General features: G+C 41.1%; 1 protein-coding gene across 1 annotated transcript; it reads left to right on the top strand.

Annotated features, from left to right (window-relative positions):
- The first annotated feature begins 1,249 nt into the window (after nucleotides 1-1,249).
- On the top strand, nucleotides 1,250-18,092 carry LOC144325346 (vomeronasal type-2 receptor 26-like). Its single transcript, XM_077918255.1, has 6 exons — nucleotides 1,250-1,504; nucleotides 2,519-3,340; nucleotides 3,837-4,049; nucleotides 15,718-15,930; nucleotides 16,429-16,555; nucleotides 17,191-18,092. The coding sequence occupies exons 1-6, from the start codon at nucleotides 1,250-1,252 to the stop codon at nucleotides 18,090-18,092; spliced, it is 2,532 nt and encodes an 843-aa protein (XP_077774381.1).
- Nucleotides 18,093-18,847: the final 755 nt, after the last annotated feature.

The raw sequence follows: 18,847 nt of genomic DNA, 5'->3' as shown, positions 1-18,847 counted from the left end.
CGTCAGAAAAATGCACAAACACCCAATACAATTTGTATAAGCCTGGAGAAGTGATCATCGGTGGGATTCTTTCTCTTATACAACATGGGGTATATTTGCTCAATTTTACATTCGTTCCATACAGAATTCATGATTTTCCTCTGTAAGTTTTGCATATGTTTTTTTACTAGTACACAACAGATGTGTGTGGAATGCTACAAAGTTCTGCTTTTCATATGATGTTAATGGGCAAGATGTATAATTTCAATTTCTAATTGTAATACATTTATTAGAGACCTACCCACTGTGGGTGGTACAATAGTGTAGGATTTTGACCCCACCCCCAATTTTCCTAGGAAAAGCCCTTCAAAACAGCGCACTTTAATGGGAGGGAGGAAGAGAAATTAGGGCATGACACCCTTCCTGCCCAAAAATGGTATCCTGCCCACCATGCTTTAAAAATAGGCAATTCCACTGGCAATAACCAGACAATTGTTAAGTCCAACTGATCCAAAGGCAGCAAGCTAATCATTAGGACAAAGTGCTTACCGTAATTCTGGCTGGATCTGTCCCAGGTTTACAAGAAAATATTTTCCTTAATCCCCATTTGTCTGACTCAGTTCAACAACTCTGCCTTAAGATGCTGAATCAAAATTCACACTTCTTTTCTGATAGTAACCTGCCTTTCTCAAGCTATTAGGGAGTTGTCTAATAGCTTTTCAGTAATTAAAAACACCACCGAGCTGGATGGTAAATGAAACAGGGGACTTGTCTTCACTTTGGGGCAGGTGTGTGTGGACAGCGGAAGAGGTAGAAACAGATGGTGAGTACTCTGAGGCATGTTTGAGATGAATAATGATCCCAGAGACTTACACATTGGGATCTGTGGCCCATGGAGCAGGATATGGATCACTTTTGGGGATAGTGTGCATCACTGTATTGGAGTTTTGTATCCTCTTCTTAAGAGTGCCAAAAGGTGAAAGTTAGAATTCAGAACCAACTCACCATATGGTACGCTCACCCAGTCAATATGCTAAGGAGCCTGATAGAATTGGGTTTCACATAGTTTTCATTGCCCACTATGAAATTTTATGACTTCATTATGTTCTTATGTTATTTTAATAAAGGGGCCCTAATTTTTTCCCATTCTCTGTGTGTGTTCCTTGACAATTTGCAGTCTGCTAATCCATAATATCTAATTGACCTTTGTAAATCTCATTGTGAACCTCATTGAAGCATAAAGTTTAAACATTATCAACATGTCCTCGCCATGATTTTTGCCATTAATGAGATCAACAATAACCCACGGCTGTTGCCCAATATCACACTGGGGTTCCATATCTTTGACAACCTATATAACTCAAGAAGAACATATGAGGCCACCCTGGATCTACTTTTCAAACAGAAAAATAATATACCAAATTACAAGTGTGGTAGTAAAGATGTATTTTCTGTTACTGGAGGACTCACTTCAGAATACTCCATGCAGATGGCCTCCATCTTAAGTAACTTCAAAATTCCACAGGTATGTGCATGCTTGCTGTTCAGTTATACCCTCTCAATTTTTCCTTTCTTTGAATAAAAAAAAGAGAGATGAAATATGTAATTGGTTCACATAAGTGCTGAATATTAATAGTTTGGGAAGCTCAATGTGTTTGTGAAGAATGTGAAGAATGTGAAGAAACTGTGTTTTCTTCTTCAGGAACAACCTGAAGATAAATAAAGAATGCAAAAGTAACTATTGCCATATATACCAATTACTGTAAAAGTTTGTGGAATAGTTTATATTTTCTTTCTAATTGACATATATATAATCATAATTTCAAAAGTAGACATAATTTTAAAAGGTAAACATCAATTTTTGAGCCGTGCACATGGTACATCTGCTGAAATCCTGTACCTTCTTATACCAAAAATATTCTGCGTTGTTCTATCTCACTTTGACGGCAATAATGTAATTACATTGGATATATCACAGAAAAAGTAATTAAGCAGAATTAATCTACTACCAACACACTGTTTTTGTTTCAAGACCACATTGCAGATTACACCCACAAGAAAACACTGGTTTGCAAGAGCCCTAGGCTTACTTTTATATACTAGGTACTACTTTAGCAGAGACAGGTGTTGTAAATCTTTATTTAGCAGAGCTATTGATCAACTTTTGAAATGAAGTATGTAGAACATTAAAAGAAAGATTTTTTTTTTCATTCAGCATTTCCTAAGAACTAAAAAAAGGGGGGATCCTTGCACATTTGTGAAAATTGGTGTATTAATGTTGGAGACATTTCCTATTCTTACAGATATCATTGTTTTGTTCAAAGATTGTACACACATTGAAAATTAAATGTGAATAACAGTAAGTGTATAGCTCAAGTATTGTGTAAACAAATTCACAAATTGTATACTTTTTGAATGTCATGTGTGAACATAGTCATCACCTGGATTGGGTCTTTTGGTTGCAGATGCTTATAAAGGCAGTTTTTTTTAAAAAAAATCTTGAGTTTTAAAAGAAAACGTATGTTTGCTCATTTGTTAGATCACCTTTGACTCATTTGAAGCTACAGTGAAAGATAAAAGTGATTTCCCTTTTTCATACTGGACAGCACCAAGAGAAACCATACATCATGTTGGTATCATCCAGCTACTCCTGCATTTTAGATGGACGTGGGTTGGCCTCATTGTATCTGATGATGATGCAGGGGAAAGCTTTGCACAGAAGCTGTCTTCTTTGTTTATCCACAACAACATATGCATTGCTTTCTTGATAAGGGAAATAGTAACTCATTTTCTTCTTAATAATTACTGGAAACCTGAATGCACTGAAAGAATCATGGAATTAATGCAAATACTTATTTCAAGCAATGCCAGTGTGATTATTCTCAAGGCGGATGCTCTGTTGTCGAATAGCTTAACATACTTGATGGAAATAAATGAAATCAAGAAGAACACCAATGTAGGGAAGGTTTGGATCATGCCGCTTCAGTGGTATTTCAGCACCTTCTTAAAGGGAGAACTGATTGGCAGAAACATTTTCTTTGGTGCATTTTCCTTCTCTGTCCACACAGATACAGTTCCAGGTTTCCATGATTTCCTTCTGAATGTAAAGTTTGATAAAACACTAAGTATGTTCCTCTGTTTCTTCTGGCGATTAGCACTGCTACGGTGTGAAAATTGTAGAGAGGAATATTTAGAAGATCTTCCTGCCAAGGTTTTTGAGATGGATATGTCTGGTGAGAGCTACAGTATCTACAATGGTGTCTATGCTGTGGCACATGCTTTGCATGCTATATACTTTTCCAGACCAAAAGCTATGTTGCATAAAGTCAATGTGGAGCCTGTGAATGTTCACCCATGGCAGGTAAATTAATCACTTTAAGGCTGGGAGTACCTATTTGTAATTCAGTTTTGAGAACATGTTGTGGGCACCAGTCACAAAATGGCTACCATGGTTATTAGGCAATAGAACAGCATGGCTAACACAGCAAAACACTGGGAAAAGAGAAAGGAACACAAAACTGTATGGGTATATGCCCCCATCCATGGGGAAAGAAATGATCTATATCAGCATTCACTGTGCTTGCTAAGAAAGAAAGAAAAATATATGCCTGTTTTCTCTGTTTAGAACAAAAGGTAGGCTAGGGACCAAATCCTGGTCATTACTTGGAGAGAATTAAATCATAAAACTGCTACCCATAATGTGTGGAAATAAGGTAACAGACAGCTTTTGAACTTTTCTCTGTACTTCACTTCAGCTGTAATTTAAAATGCTTGTAAATGACCTCATGGCATATTGAGGGCATGCAGAAACTATGGCTACCATCTTATAAAACTCGTTTTATTTTCTTCCAATCCAGCTCCATGCTTTCCTGGAAAACATCCACTTTAACAATGGAGCTGCCCAGGAATTCTTTTTTGAGAAGAAGGATTTGTCCATTGGATATGATATCATCAACTGGGTGACTTTCCCCAATGAGACCTACCTAAAAGTCTTGGTTGGAAGGGTTTCATCAAGTCAGAACTTCAGCATTATCAAAGATGCCATTGTGTGGAATACAAGATTGAAGCAGGTAGGAATCAACTGTGGATGGAGCTGCTATCCGCACTCTTGCTGTAGAACCTTAAGTCCTCTTATTTTTCTTTAATAATCTCTGAGCCCCACACAGGTAGACTGGTGCAATGAAACTAGGCTTCTTTTATACAGGGTGAGTCTTTTAAAAGAGGCCCTGTGGAACCTCTGTGTACTCTGTATCCACAGAGCCTCTTTTAAAGGACTCACCTTGTTCATATTCAGGTTCAGTGTTTCTCCACAGCAGACAGAGTTGCTCATTTATTGCAGTAAGCAGCTGGAAACCGGGCTCCTTCCTGGCTGGCAGTGCTTGGGCCTCTGCTTGCTCTGGGAGCCAATCAGCTCCTAGGAGTACAGCCAGGGAACAGAACAGAGGGTAAATTGTGCTCCCTTGGTCTGCGTCCCAGCTATAAAAGGAGACCAGAGCTGTAGGAAGCCTGGATTCCTGAGGTAAGTATGGTTGGACTCATACATTTTTTTATGAATAGGTGCCACCACATTCCATATGTGTTGAAAGTTGCCATATTGGACAGAGCAAGATAGTTCAAGAAGGCAAACCACTCTGTTGTTATGACTGCACTGCATGCTCAGAAAACATGATTTCCAACGAGAAGGGTATGTGGCAGTACACAGCTATGCAAAAGGGGGGGGGGTCAAATATGTGTTTCATGTTTTTATATACTTTGTCAGGACCAGGAAAGGGGGAAAAGCTCCTTCTTGTGCCGTACATTCCTAAACCTATGCAGGCCCCCAAGGAATTACAATTTGCAATTTTTAAAGATTCACATACTGCAAGACAGAGTTTATATAGGCTGACGCCAGGTTATCCAGAGAACTGAGGATTTCTCAACATAGAGAGAAATATATACACATGGAACCAAAGAGTCCCCAATACCTACCCATCCCCTTTTCCCCAGAAAGAGAATCTAGGAGTCTCTAACCAGGACAACCAACCCTGAGCTAAACCAGAGGTTAACCTGGACCTATTCTGAACTAGTTTATAGGTAGGTCTTACTTTAATTAGCATACAGCCACCAGAGGAAAGAGATGTTGCTCCGCTCTCCCTCCTCCCTCTCAGAGAGGTGGCTTGGAAAGGAGCAGCTGTGCAGATGAAATCAGTGGCTCTGCTTCTGCCCCTTAACAACAAACAAGAAGATGAATCATGCGATGGGCTGCTATCTACTTCCAGTGATCAGGGTAGATGCCAGCCTTTTCATTCAGCCCCCCCTCCATACATGATGGTCCTTCCTGCTCAGTACCCCATCCCCCAATAGCTGCAGGCTGCTCTGAGTGATCCCATCCAACCTGATAGATAAGGATATGGAAGTATAAGCATCTCATAACTTGATTTGTGATACATATGTCAAGAAAGGATAACAACCACATTTTGGACCATCAAATATTTTAAACCAGGCTGTGGGATGACTAGGCTGATGGCTAAGCTGTGGAATGTTCCTAGCCCATCCCTCATGTTTTTCTTCCCTTCTTGTTAAATTTATTTCTTTAGTGTATGTATGTATGTATGTATGTATGTATGTATGTATGTATTCACTTGCTGGAGGAGACTCTTGAGAGTCCCATGGACTGCAAGAAGATCAATCATATCCATTCTTAAGGAAATCAGCCCTGAGTGCTCACTGGAAGGACAGATCGTGAAGCTGAGGCTCCAATACTTTGGCCACCTCATGAGAAGAGAAGACTCCCTGGAAAAGACCCTGATGTTGGGAAAGATTGAGGGCACAAGAAGAAGGGGATGACAGAGGACAAGATGTTTGGACAGTGTTCTCGAAGCTACAGACATGAGTCTGACCAAACTGTGGGAGGCAGTGGAAGACAGGAGTGCCTGGCATGCTCTGGTCCATAGGGTCACGAAGAGTCGGACACGACTAAATGACTAAACAACAACATGTATTCACTATATTCTTGCAGGTCACCCTCAGCTTCTTTGCTGAAGACAGAAATTTGGCAAATAATCCCTCCCACCCTTTCTTAAAATGTTTATACTTGTGCTTAGTATAAACATGTGGATTGAGCCATTTTTGTCCAGTATTAATTAAACATTATGCCATTTCTTGCCTTCTGCATAAATGCTGTCATTTATATGATATATCCTATTCATTCCTTTCAGATGCAACTCATTGTGTCAAGTGCCCAGGAGATCACTATCCAAATGAGAACCATGACCACTGTAATCCTAAGGTTATATCTTTCCTGTCCTATCAAGAGCCCTTGGGGATTGTTTTGGTTGGTGTTGCTCTTTCCTTTACTGTGATCACTTGTTTTGTGACACAAACCTTCCTAAAGAATTGGAACACGCCCATTGTCAAAGCCAATAACCAGAACCTCAGTTGTGTTCTTCTTATTTCCATCCTGTTGTGCTATCTTTCTTGTTTGCTCTTCATTGGCAAACCTGGGAAGGTGTCCTGCCTTCTTCGACAAATGACTTTTGGCATCATTTTCTCTGTGGCAGTTTCTTGTGTGTTGGCAAAAACAATCCTTGTGGTCCTGGCCTTCTGGGCCACAAAGCCAGGCAACAGGATGAGGACATGGCTGGGCCCAAAAGTGGCTACTTCCATTGTTTTTTTCTGCTCCCTCCAACAAGTGTGTATTTGTATTGCATGGTTGTTGTCCTCTCCACCATTCCCAGATGTTGACATGCACTCACAGACTGGGAAGATCATACTGGAATGCAATGAAGGTTCCATCACCATGTTCTATTGTGTCTTGGGCTACATGGGTTTTCTAGCCATGATCAGCTTCACTGTTGCTTTCTTAGCCAGAAAATTGCCTGACACTTTCAATGAAGCAAAATTTATCACCTTCAGCATGTTGGTGTTTTGCAGTGTTTGGATCTCCTTTATCCCAGGTTACCTAAGCACCAAGGGAAAATATATCGTGGCTGTGGAGCTTTTTGCCATCTTGGCCTCAAATACTGGGCTATTGGCTTGCATCTTCCTCCCCAAATGTTACATCATTATTTTCAGGGCTGATTTCAATACTAAGATGGTGCTAACAAAAAAAGGAAATGACTGATTAGTTTTTGTTTGCTACATCCCCCCCCGCCCCGGAGGGGAGGGTTCCAATAAAGACTTTTTTACTGAACTTAGTAAACTGTGTAACTGCATGTTGGCTAATAACTTTCAATTGTTAAGCCATTGAGACAAGGAAACCATATCATAGTTTAGGTGTCAGGTTAACCAATGAATTAATACTAGAATGAAATGAAGCCTGTGTTAGGTAAAGGTAAAGGGACCCCTGACCATTAGGTCCAGTCGTGGCCGACTCTGGGGTTGTGGCGCTCATCACGTAACTGGCCGAGGGAGCCAGCGTACAGCTTCCGAGTCATGTGGCCAGCATGACTAAGCCGCTTCTGGCAAACCAGATCAGCACACGGAAACGGCGTTTACCTTCCTGCCGGAGTGGTACCTATTTATCTACTTGCACTTTGACGTGCTTTCGAACTGCTAGGTTGGCAGGTGCAGGGACCGAGCAACGGGAGCTCACCCCATCGCGGGGATTCGAACCGCCAACCTTCTGATCGACAAGTCCTAGGCTCTGTGGTTTAACCCACAGCTCCACCTGCGTCCCTTCTCACTGTTCAAAGATACAGCTTTATTGTACCTGAAAATTGCTTGCCACATTCACTGAAGCCAAGTTCATAAACCTTGACATGCTGTCATTCTGTTCTGTGTGGATTTCTTTCCAACCTGCTTACCTGAACACCAAAAAGGTGGATATATAGTGATAGTGGAAGTTTTGGACATTTTCACTTCCACCAAAGGCCAATTTTCCTACATCTTTCACAATAAACACCAGACTACCCAGCCTGTTTCATCCCCATCAATCACCTCAGATTCAAAGCCAACCCTTCTTCCCTTCCAGGAATGTGCAACATGAACAGATATTCACATAAGTGTTGATGGTGTCAGAAGCTCCCTTGAAAGTCCCATTCTGGCTCACATGTGTGCTCCACTCCTCCTTCCCTGTTTGCTCACTCAACTACCAACTGGTCTGCTGGCCGCTGGTGGTCTCCTCTAATGATGGGGGGCCCTTCCTGGCCACCTGCAGAGCTGAGCAGCTGCCCACCTTATGAGAAGGGAGCCACATTTTCTTCATTGTGCCCTCCCCCTCCCCCCCCCCAGGTCTCCCAGGACACAAATGAGCTTGGTTGACTTGTGGTAGGAACAGAGCCTCCATTGAACCCCATGCATGCCTTTTCATGGTCTGGGCAATGAGGCAAGCCGTTCCACTGCCATGATTGGTCACAACCAACCAAAGAATAATTGTTTTGTTTTTTAGTTTGGTATATATGATTGTTATTATTTGCATATTTTGGATACATAAATGATATGTATTGATCTTTCACAACAAGTAGAGACTCCTCAGTGCAATCAGTTAATTTGTATGAATTGTAAAGTGACAGAATCAGCTCTGTATGGGATGGAGGTGATGTGCTTATCCTTGTCCCCCACCCCCAATATTCTCAGTTAATGTCTGGGGGGGGGGGATATAATTATGATGGCCTGCAAAAGAAGTTTGAAAAAGAGAGGAGCTTTTTTATCACCACCATCACTCACAATTTAATAAAAAACGTTTTTCACTGATATTCATTGGAGCAATATTGGAATTGAGACATACCATCATCACACTTTTGTGACCTCTTGTGGAGGGTGCACACAAAGAAGGGACTCAGAAGGTGATTGCAGGGTTTAGGTCAGTTCATATGGGGAGTTGTATAAAGGAGAGCTCATTCACAAAAGCAATTGTCTATAACTTAGCCATACTGAGGTTGTTGAATTAAAGTAACTATATAAATATGTAATAAGCCTTCAACATGCAATTATTTAACATGACGGATTTTTTGTGGGGGGGAGGGGTATTCTGGAAGTAGCTTCTCAAGTCAAGGTAAGAACATCCCCCCCCCAAAAAAAAAATTTGATCCCCCCCCCATGATTGTTGGAGTAATTAGAAACCATGGACGGCATATTTGATGTTACAGCATTATTAGCAAAATAAACAAAAGGCAGCTAGGGTCTAATAAAACTTCTACCTGATTAACATATGTGGAAATGATTAAAGTTACTTAAGAAATTTATTTTATTTTTAAGAAATAGATAGACAATGGAACTATTTCCACTTCTGTATTTCCAAAAGTCATAACCCCCAAAGCCTTGTTTACTTAGGAACACACACCAACTTTCTAAAGTTATATATATATATATATATATATATGAGTTAAAGACCATTGTGAATAGCATTTCCCATATTAACTTAGGAACATAATTTGCTAAGTGCAACAAGTTTATGTATCTCAGTAAGAATCATTGTGCACATTAGCTGCAGTCAACAAACCATGTCTGGGTTTCATAGTCAAAAAGAAAAAAAAAATCTACTAGCTAGCCAGAATATAGTAAAAGTGTCTTTGAGCACATACAGAGTGCCTCTTTCTGTCTCTACACTGAGCAAGTGCAAATTGTCCATCCCCTCCACTTTTCCTCTCTTTCACAACTTTTTCACAGCTGCACTAGAAATTCAATTTGGTTCAGATTTTATTGCAGACCTATATAACTACAATTCCCCAAACATCAGCCAAACGTAAAAACAAATATTCTTCAAAATTCACACTGTTCTGAATATTGTGTGCAGTTCTTCAACCTTTATACAGAAATGCATATATTGGGGGGAAGTGAACATTAAAAGTGTACGTTAGTGAAAGCTACATGCAAACATGCAGTATATTATATTATGCAGAACTGCTTGCAAAAAGGGATATATGTGGTAAACTGGTACACTAAAGTATGCATATTAGGAGAAATACCAGTGCCACCCTATCTCTTTCCAGGCCACATCCATCACTGGCCCTACTTGAGAAAGGGGTGTGTGAGTGCAGAAACTAATTTACTGAACAAAAGTAAAATCTGAATGTCTTGCTTTGCCCACTTTTTCATTTGCCCCTGTGCACTACTGGCATGCGCCCCTATGAAGGTTGCAAACGAGGAAGGAAAAACATGTATTTCACACTTTGTGACATCAGGGAGATGTTTATCCACTATGTAATTATGAAAAACACTATTATTGTTTTTCCTTAATCTGTAATCAAAAAAGAGAGACAGAGAGATTAAAAACAAGTGCTTCAAAATTTTGAGCTCACTTAAGTACTGGTTACAATGTGCTGCATAGGTTGGAGGGTGTGTGTTTGTTGTGACACATGCAGAAGGGATAAATTGACCTCTTACAGTTGCTGCTTTTTGTGTGGCAAAGCATGCCTTTGTGCCGTTGTAGTATGGGCAGGCATGTATTTGAATTAAGTTGCTTGCTGTTGCTGCTGCTGTTGCAGCTACACCTCCCTCCCTTTGCTTGCAAGAAAACGTCAGAAAAATGCACAAACACCCAAGACCATTTGTATAAGCCTGGAGAAGTGATCATCGGTGGGATTCTTTCTCTTATACAACATGGGGTATATTTGCTCAATTTTACATTCATTCCATACAGAATTCATGATTTTCATCTGTAAGTTTTGCATATGTTTTTTTTACTAGTAATCATTTTTACTACTTAATATTACATATGCCAACAATTGCACAGCAGATGTGTGTGGAATGCTACAAAGTTCTGCTTTTCATATGATGTTAATGGGCAAGATGTATAATTCCAATTTCTACTTGTAATACATTGATTAAAGACCTACCCACTGTGGGTGGCACAATAGTGTAGGATTTTGACCCCATCCCCAATTTTCCTAGGAAAAGGAGACTTGAATGGGAGGGAGGGAGGGAGGGAGGGAGGGAGGGAGGGAAATTAGTGAATGACACTCCTCCGGCACCAAAAATGGTATCCTGCCCACCATGCTTTAAAAATAGGCAATTCCACTGGCAATAACCAGACAATTGTTAAGTCCAACTGATCCAAAGGCAGCAAGCTAATCATTAGGACAAAGTGCTTAATTCTGGCTGGATCTGTCCCAGGTTTACAAGAAAATATTTTCCTTAATCCCCATTTGTCTGACTCAGTTCAACAACTCTGCCTGAAGATGCTGAATCAAAATTCACACTTCTTTTCTGATAGTAACCTGCCTTTCTCAAGCTATTAGGGAGTTGTCTAATAGCTTTTCAGTAATTAAAAACAACACCAAGCTGGAAGGTAAACGAAACAGGGGACTTGTCTTCACTTTGGGGCAGGTGTGTGTGGACAACGGAAGAGGTTGAAACAGATGGTGAGTACTCTGAGGCATGTTGAGATGAATAATGATCTCAGAGACTTACACATTGGGCTTTGTGGCCCATGGAGCAGGATATGGATCACTTTTGGGGATAGTGTGCATCACTCTCTTGGGGTTTTGTATCCTCTTCTTAAGAGTCCCAAAAGATGAAAGAATTCAGAACCAACTCACCATATGGTAGGCTCACCCTGTCAATATGCTAAGGAGCATGATAGAATTAGGTTTCACATAGTTTTCATTGCCCATTATGAAGTTTTATGACTTCATTGTGTTCTTATGTTATTTTAATAAAGGGGCCCTAATTTTATCCCATTCTGTGTTTGTGTGTTCCTTGACCATTTGCAGCCTGCTAATGGATAATATCTGACCTTTGTAAATCTCATTGTGAACCTCATTGCAGCATAAAGTTTCAACATTATCAACATGTCCTTGCCATGATTTTTGCCATTAATGAGATCAACAATAACCCACGGCTGTTGCCCAATATCACACTGGGGTTCCATATCTTTGACAACCTATATAACTCAAGAAGAACATATGAGGCCACCCTGGATCTACTTTTCAAACAGAAAAATAATATACCAAATTACAAGTGTGGTAGGAAAGATGTATTTTCTGTTACTGGAGGACTCACTTCAGAATACTCCATGCAGATGGCCTCCATTTTAAGTAACTTCAAAATTCCACAGGTATGTGCATGCTTGCTGTTCAGTTATACCCTCTCAATTTTTCCTTTCTTTGAAGAAAAAAAAAGATATTGGAAAAATGTAATTGGTTCACATAAGTGCTGATTATTAATAGTTTGGGAAGCTCAATGTGTTTGTGAAGAATGTGAAGAATGTGAAGAAACTGTGTTTTCTTCTTCAGGAACAACCTGAAGATAAATAAAGAATGCAAAAGTAACTATTGCCATATATACCAATTACTGTAAAAGTTTGTGGAATAGTTTATATTTTCTTTCTAATTGACATATATATAATTGATATATAATCATAATTTCAAAATGTAAATAATAATAATAATAATAATAATAATTTATTATTTATACCCCGCCCATCTGGCTGGGTTTCCCCAGCCACTCTGGGCGGCTTCCAAAAGAATATTAAAATACTGTGATACATCAAACATTAAAAGCTTCCCTAAACAGGGCTGCCTTCAGATGTCTTCTAAAAGTCTGGTAGTTGTTGTTCTCTTTGACATCTGGTGGGAGGGCGTTCCACAGGGAGGGCGCCACTACCGAGAAGGCCCTCTGCCTGGTTCCCTGTAACTTGGCTTCTCGCAGTGAGGGAACCGCCAGAAGGCCCTCGGTGCTGGACCTCAGTGTCCGGGTAGAACGATGGAGGTGGAGACGCTCCTTCAGGTATACTGGACCGAGGCCGTTTAGGGCTTTAAAGGTCAGCACCAACACTTTGAATTGTGCTCGGAAACGTACTGGGAGCCAATGTAGGTCTTTCAAGACCGGTGTTATATGGTCTCGGCGGCCGTTCCCAGTCACCAGTCTGGCTGCTGCATTCTGGATTAGTTGTAGTTTCCGGGTCACCTTCAAAGGTAGCCCCACGTAGAGCGCATTGCAGTAGTCCAAGCGGGAGATAACCAGAGCATGCACCACTCTGGCGAGGCAGTCCGCGGGCAGATAGGGTCTCAGCCTACGTACCAGATGGAGCTGGTACACAGCTGCCCTGGACACGGATTTAACCTGTGCCTCCATGGACAGCTGTGAGTCCAAAATGACTCCCAGGCTGCGCACCTGGTCCTTCAGGGGCACGGTTACCCCATTCAGGACCAGGGAATCCTCCACACCTGCCCGCCTCCTGTCCCCCAGAAACAGTACTTCTGTCTTGTCAGGATTCAATCTCAATCTGTTTGCCGCCATCCATCCTCCAACCGCCTCCAGACACTCACACAGGACCGTCACCGCCTTCACTGGTTCTGATTTGAAAGAAAGGTAGAGCTGGGTATCATCTGCATACTGATGAACACCCAGCCCAAACCCCCTGATGATCTCTCCCAGCGGCTGCATGTAGATGTTGAAAAGCATAGGGGAGAGGACAGAACCCTGAGGCACCCCACAAGTGAGAGCCCAGGGGTCTGAACACTCATCCCCCACCACCACTTTCTGAACACGGCCCAGGAGGAAGGAGCGGAACCACTGTATGACAGTACCCCCAGCTCCCAGCCCCTCAAGACGGTCCAGAAGGATGTTATGGTCGATGGTATCAAATGCCGCTGAGAGATCCAGCAGAACTAGGAAACAGCTCTCACCTTTGTCCCTAGCCCGCCGGAGATCATCAACCAGTGCGACCAAGGCAGTTTCAGTCCCGTGATGAGGCCTGAATCCCGATTGGAAGGGATCCAAATGGTCCGCTTCTTCCAGGCGTGCCTGGAGTTGTTCAGCAACCACTCGCTCAATCACCTTGCCCAAGAATGGGCATTATTTTAAAAGGTAAACATCAATTTTTCAGCCATGCACATGGTATATCTGCTGAAATCCTGTACCTTCTTATACAAAAAATATTCTGCGTTGTTCTATCTCACTTTGACGGCAATAATGCAATTACATTGGATATATCACAGAAAAAGTAATTAAGCAGAATTAATCTACTACCAACACACTGTTTTTGTTTCAAGACAGATTAAACCCACAAGAAAATACTGGTTTGCAAGAGCCCTGGGCTTACTTTTATATACTAGGTACTAGTTTAACAGAGACAGGTGTTGTAAATCTTTATTTAGCAGAGCTATTGATCAACTTTTGAAATGAAGTATGTAGAACATTAAAAGAAAGATTTTTTTTTTCATTCAACATTTCCTAAGAACTACAAAAAAGGGGGAGATCCTTGCACATTTGTGAAAATTGGTGTATTAATGGAGGAGACCTTTCCTATTCTTACAGATATCATTGTTTTATTCACAGATTGTACACACATTGAAAATTAAATGTGAATAACAGTAAGTGTATAGCTCAAGTATTGTGTAAACAAATTCACAAATTGTATACTTTTTGAATGTCATGTGTGAACATAGTCATCACCTGGATTGGGTCCTTTGGTTGCAGATGCTTATAAAGGCAGTTTTTTAAAAAATAATAATCTTGAGTTTTAAAAGAAAACATATGTTTGCTCATTTGTTAGATCACCTTTGACTCATTTGAAGCTACAGTGAGTGATAAAAGTGATTTCCCTTTTTCATACTGGACAGCACCAAGAGAAACCATACATCATGTTGGTATCATCCAGCTACTCCTGCATTTTAGATGGACATGGGTTGGCCTCATTGTATCTGATGATGATGCAGGGAAAAGCTTTGCACAGAAGCTGTCTTCTTTGTTTATCCACAACAACATATGCATTGCTTTCTTGATAAGGGAAATAGTAACTCATTTTCTTCTTAATAATTACTGGAAACCTGAATGCACTGAAAGAATCATGGAATTAATGCAAATACTTATTTCAAGCAATGCCAGTGTGATTATTCTCAAGGCGGATGCTCTGTTGTCGAATAGCTTAACATACTTGATGGAAATAAATGAAATCAAGAAGAACACCAATGTAGGGAAGGTTTGGATCATGCCGCTTCAGTGGTATTTCAGCACCTTCTTAAAGGGAGAACTGATTGGCAGAAACATTTTCTTTGGTGCATTTTCCTTCTCTGTCCACACAGATACAGTTCCAGGTTTCCATGATTTCCTTCTGAATGTAAAGTTTGATAAAACACTAAGTATGTTCCTCTGTTTCTTCTGGCGATTAGCACTGCTACGGTGTGAAAATTGTAGAGAGGAATATTTAGAAGATCTTCCTGCCAAGGTTTTTGAGATGGATATGTCTGGTGAGAGCTACAGTATCTACAATGGTGTCTATGCTGTGGCACATGCTTTGCATGCTATATACTTTTTCCAGACCAAAAGCTATGTTGCATAAAGTCAATGTGGAGCCTGTGAATGTTCACCCATGGCAGGTAAATTAATCACTTTAAGGCTGGGAGTACCTATTTGTAATTCAGTTTTGAGAACATGTTGTGGGCACCAGTCACAAAATGGCTACCATGGTTATTAGGCAATAGAACAGCATGGCTAACACAACAAAACACTGGGAAAAGAGAAAGGAACACAAAACTGTATGGGTATATGCCCCCATCCATGGGGGAAGAAATGATCTATATCAGCATTCACTGTGCTTGCTAAGAAAGAAAGAAAAATATATGCCTGTTTTCTCTGTTTAGAACAAAAGGTAGGCTAGGGACCAAATCCTGGTCATTACTTGGAGAGAATTAAATCATAAAACTGCTACCCATAATGTGTGGAAATAAGGTAACAGACAGCTTTTGAACTTTTCTCTGTACTTCACTTCAGCTGTAATTTAAAATGCTTGTAAATGACCTCATGGCATATTGAGGGCATGCAGAAACTATGGCTACCATCTTATAAAACTCGTTTTATTTTCTTCCAATCCAGCTCCATGCTTTCCTGGAAAACATCCACTTTAACAATGGAGCTGCCCAGGAATTCTTTTTTGAGAAGAAGGATTTGTCCATTGGATATGATATCATCAACTGGGTGACTTTCCCCAATGAGACCTACCTAAAAGTCTTGGTTGGAAGGGTTTCATCAAGTCAGAACTTCAGCATTATCAAAGATGCCATTGTGTGGAATACAAGGTTGAAGCAGGTAGGAATCAACTGTGGATGGAGCTGCTACCCGCACTCTTGCTGTAGAACCTTTAGTCCTCTTATTTTTCTTTAATAATCTCTGAGCCCCACACAGGTAGACTGGTGCAATGAAACTAGGCTTCTTTTATACAGGGTGAGTCTTTTAAAAGAGGCCCCGTGGAACATGTGTACTCTGTATCCACAGAGCCTCTTTTAATGGACTCACCTTGTTCATATTCAGGTTCAGTGTTTCTCCACAGCAGACAGAGTTGCTCATTTATTGCAGTAAGCAGCTGGAAACCGGGCTCCTTCCTGGCTGGCAGGGCTTGGGCCTCTGCTTGCTCTGGGAGCCAATGAGCTCTCTTGACTAGCTCCTAGGAGTACAGCCAGGGCACAGAACAGAGAGTAAATTGTGCTCCTTTGGTCTGTGTCAAAGCTATAAAAGGAGACCAGAGCTGTAGGAAGCCTGGATTCCTGAGGTAAGTATGGTTGGACTCACACATTTTTTTATGAATAGGTGCCACCACATTCCACATGTGTTGAAAGCTGCCATATTGGACAGAGCAAGATAGTTCAAGAAGGAAAACCACTCTGTTGTTATGACTGCACTGCATGCTCAGAAAACATGATTTCCAACGAGAAGGGTATGTGGCAGGACATGGGGGGGGGGTCAAATATGTGTTTCATGTTTTTATATACTTTGTCAGGACCAGGAGAGGGCAAAAAGCTCCTTATTGTGCCGTACATTCCTAAACCTATGCAGGCCCCCAAGGAATTACAATTTGCAATTTTTAAAGATTCACATACTGCAAGACAGAGTTTATATAGGCTGACACCAGGTTATCCAGAGAACAGAGGATTTCTCAACATAGAGAGAAATATATACATATAGAACCAAGGAGTCCCCAATACCTACCCATCCCCTGTCCCCCAGAAAGAGAATCTAGGAGTCTCTATCCAGGGCAACCAACCCTGGGCTAAACCAGAGGTTAACCTGGACCTATTCTGAACTAGTTTGTAGGTAGGTCTTACTTTAATTAGCATACAACCACCAGAGGAAAGAGATGTTGCTCCACTCTCTCTTCTTTGCTGAAGACAGAAATTGGGCAAATAATCCTTCCTACTCTTTCTTAAAATGAAATATCAGAGAAGGGAATTTGCTTAGTATAAACATGTGGATTGAGCCATTTTTGTCCAGTATTAATTAAACATTACGCCATTTCTTCCCTTCTGCATAAAAGCTGTCATTTATATGATATATCCTATTAATTCCTTTCAGATGCAACTCATTGTGTCAAGTGCCCAGGAGATCACTATCCAAATGAGAACCATGACCAGTGTATCCCTAAGGTTATATCTTTCCTGTCCTATCAAGAGCCCTTGGGGATTGTTTTGGTTGGTGTTGCTCTTTCCTTTACTGTGATCACTTGTTTTGTGATACAAACCTTCCTAAAGAATTGGAACACGCCCATTGTCAAAGCCAACAACCAGAACCTCAGTTGTGTTCTTCTTATTTCCATCCTGTTGTGCTATCTTTCTTGTTTGCTCTTCATTGGCAAACCTGGGAAGCTGTCCTGCCTTCTTCGACAAATGACTTTTGGCATCATTTTCTCTGTGGCAGTTTCTTGTGTGTTGGCAAAAACAATCCTTGTGGTCCTGGCCTTTTTGGCCACAAAGCCAGGCAACAGGATCAGGACATGGCTGGGCCCAAAAGTGGCTACTTCCATTGTTTTTTTCTGCTCCCTCCAACAAGTGTGTATTTGTATTGCATGGTTGTTGTCCTCTCCACCATTCCCAGATGTTGACATGCACTCACAGACTGGGAAGATCATACTAGAATGCAATGAAGGTTCCATCACCATGTTCTATTGTGTCTTGGGCTACATGGGTTTTCTAGCCATGATCAGCTTCACTGTTGCTTTCTTAGCCAGAAAATTGCCTGACACTTTCAATGAAGCAAAATTTATCACCTTCAGCATGCTGGTGTTTTGCAGTGTTTGGATCTCCTTTATCCCAGGTTACCTAAGCACCAAGGGAAAATATATCGTGGCTGTGGAGCTTTTTGCCATCTTGGCCTCAAATACTGGGCTATTGGCTTGCATCTTCCTCCCCAAATGTTACATCATTATTTTCAGGGCTGATTTCAATACTAAGATGGTGCTAACAAAAAAAAGGAAATGACTGATTAGTTTTTGTTTGCTACATGTCCCCCCCCCCCCGCCCCGGAGGGGCGGGTTCCAATATAGACTTTTTTACTGAACTTAGTAAACTGTGTAACTGCATGTTGGCTAATAACTGTCAATTGTTAAGCCATTCGGACAAGGAAACCATATCATAGTTTAGGTGTCAGGTTAACCAATAAATTCATACTAGAATGAAATGAAGCCTGTGTTACCATGTACTATAATTAGAATTATCCATTCTCACTGTTCAAAGATACAGCTTTATCTACTGGCCCCTGGGGATCTCCTCTAATGATGGGGGGCCCTTCCTGGCCACCAACAGAGCTGAGCTGCTGCCCACCTTGTGAGGACGTAGCCACATTTTCTTAATTGTGCCCCCCTCCCCCACTCAGGTCTCCCGGAGCACAGGTGAGCTTGGCTGACTTGTGGTAGGAAAAGAGCCTCCATTGCACCCCATATCTGCCTTTTCATGCTCTGGGCAATGAGGCAAGCCGTTCTAACTGCCATGGTTGGTCACAAACATCCAAAGAATAATTGTTTTCTTTTTAAGTTTGGTATATATGATTGTTATTATTTTCATCTTTTGGATATATAGATGATATGTATTGATCTTCCACAACAAGTAGAGACTCATCAGTGCAAACAGTTTACCTGTATGAAATGTAAAGTGATAGAATCAGCTCTGTATAGGATGGAGGTGATGCGCTTATCCTTGTCCCCACCCCCAATATTCTCAGTTAATGTCTGGGGGGG

This window comes from Podarcis muralis, chromosome 13 (assembly GCF_964188315.1).
Source record: "Podarcis muralis chromosome 13, rPodMur119.hap1.1, whole genome shotgun sequence".
In the NCBI taxonomy this organism is placed as follows: Eukaryota; Metazoa; Chordata; class Lepidosauria; order Squamata; family Lacertidae; genus Podarcis; species Podarcis muralis.
The sequence above is the reverse complement of the archived record's forward strand: the minus strand, read 5'-3'. Positions and strand labels throughout refer to the sequence as shown.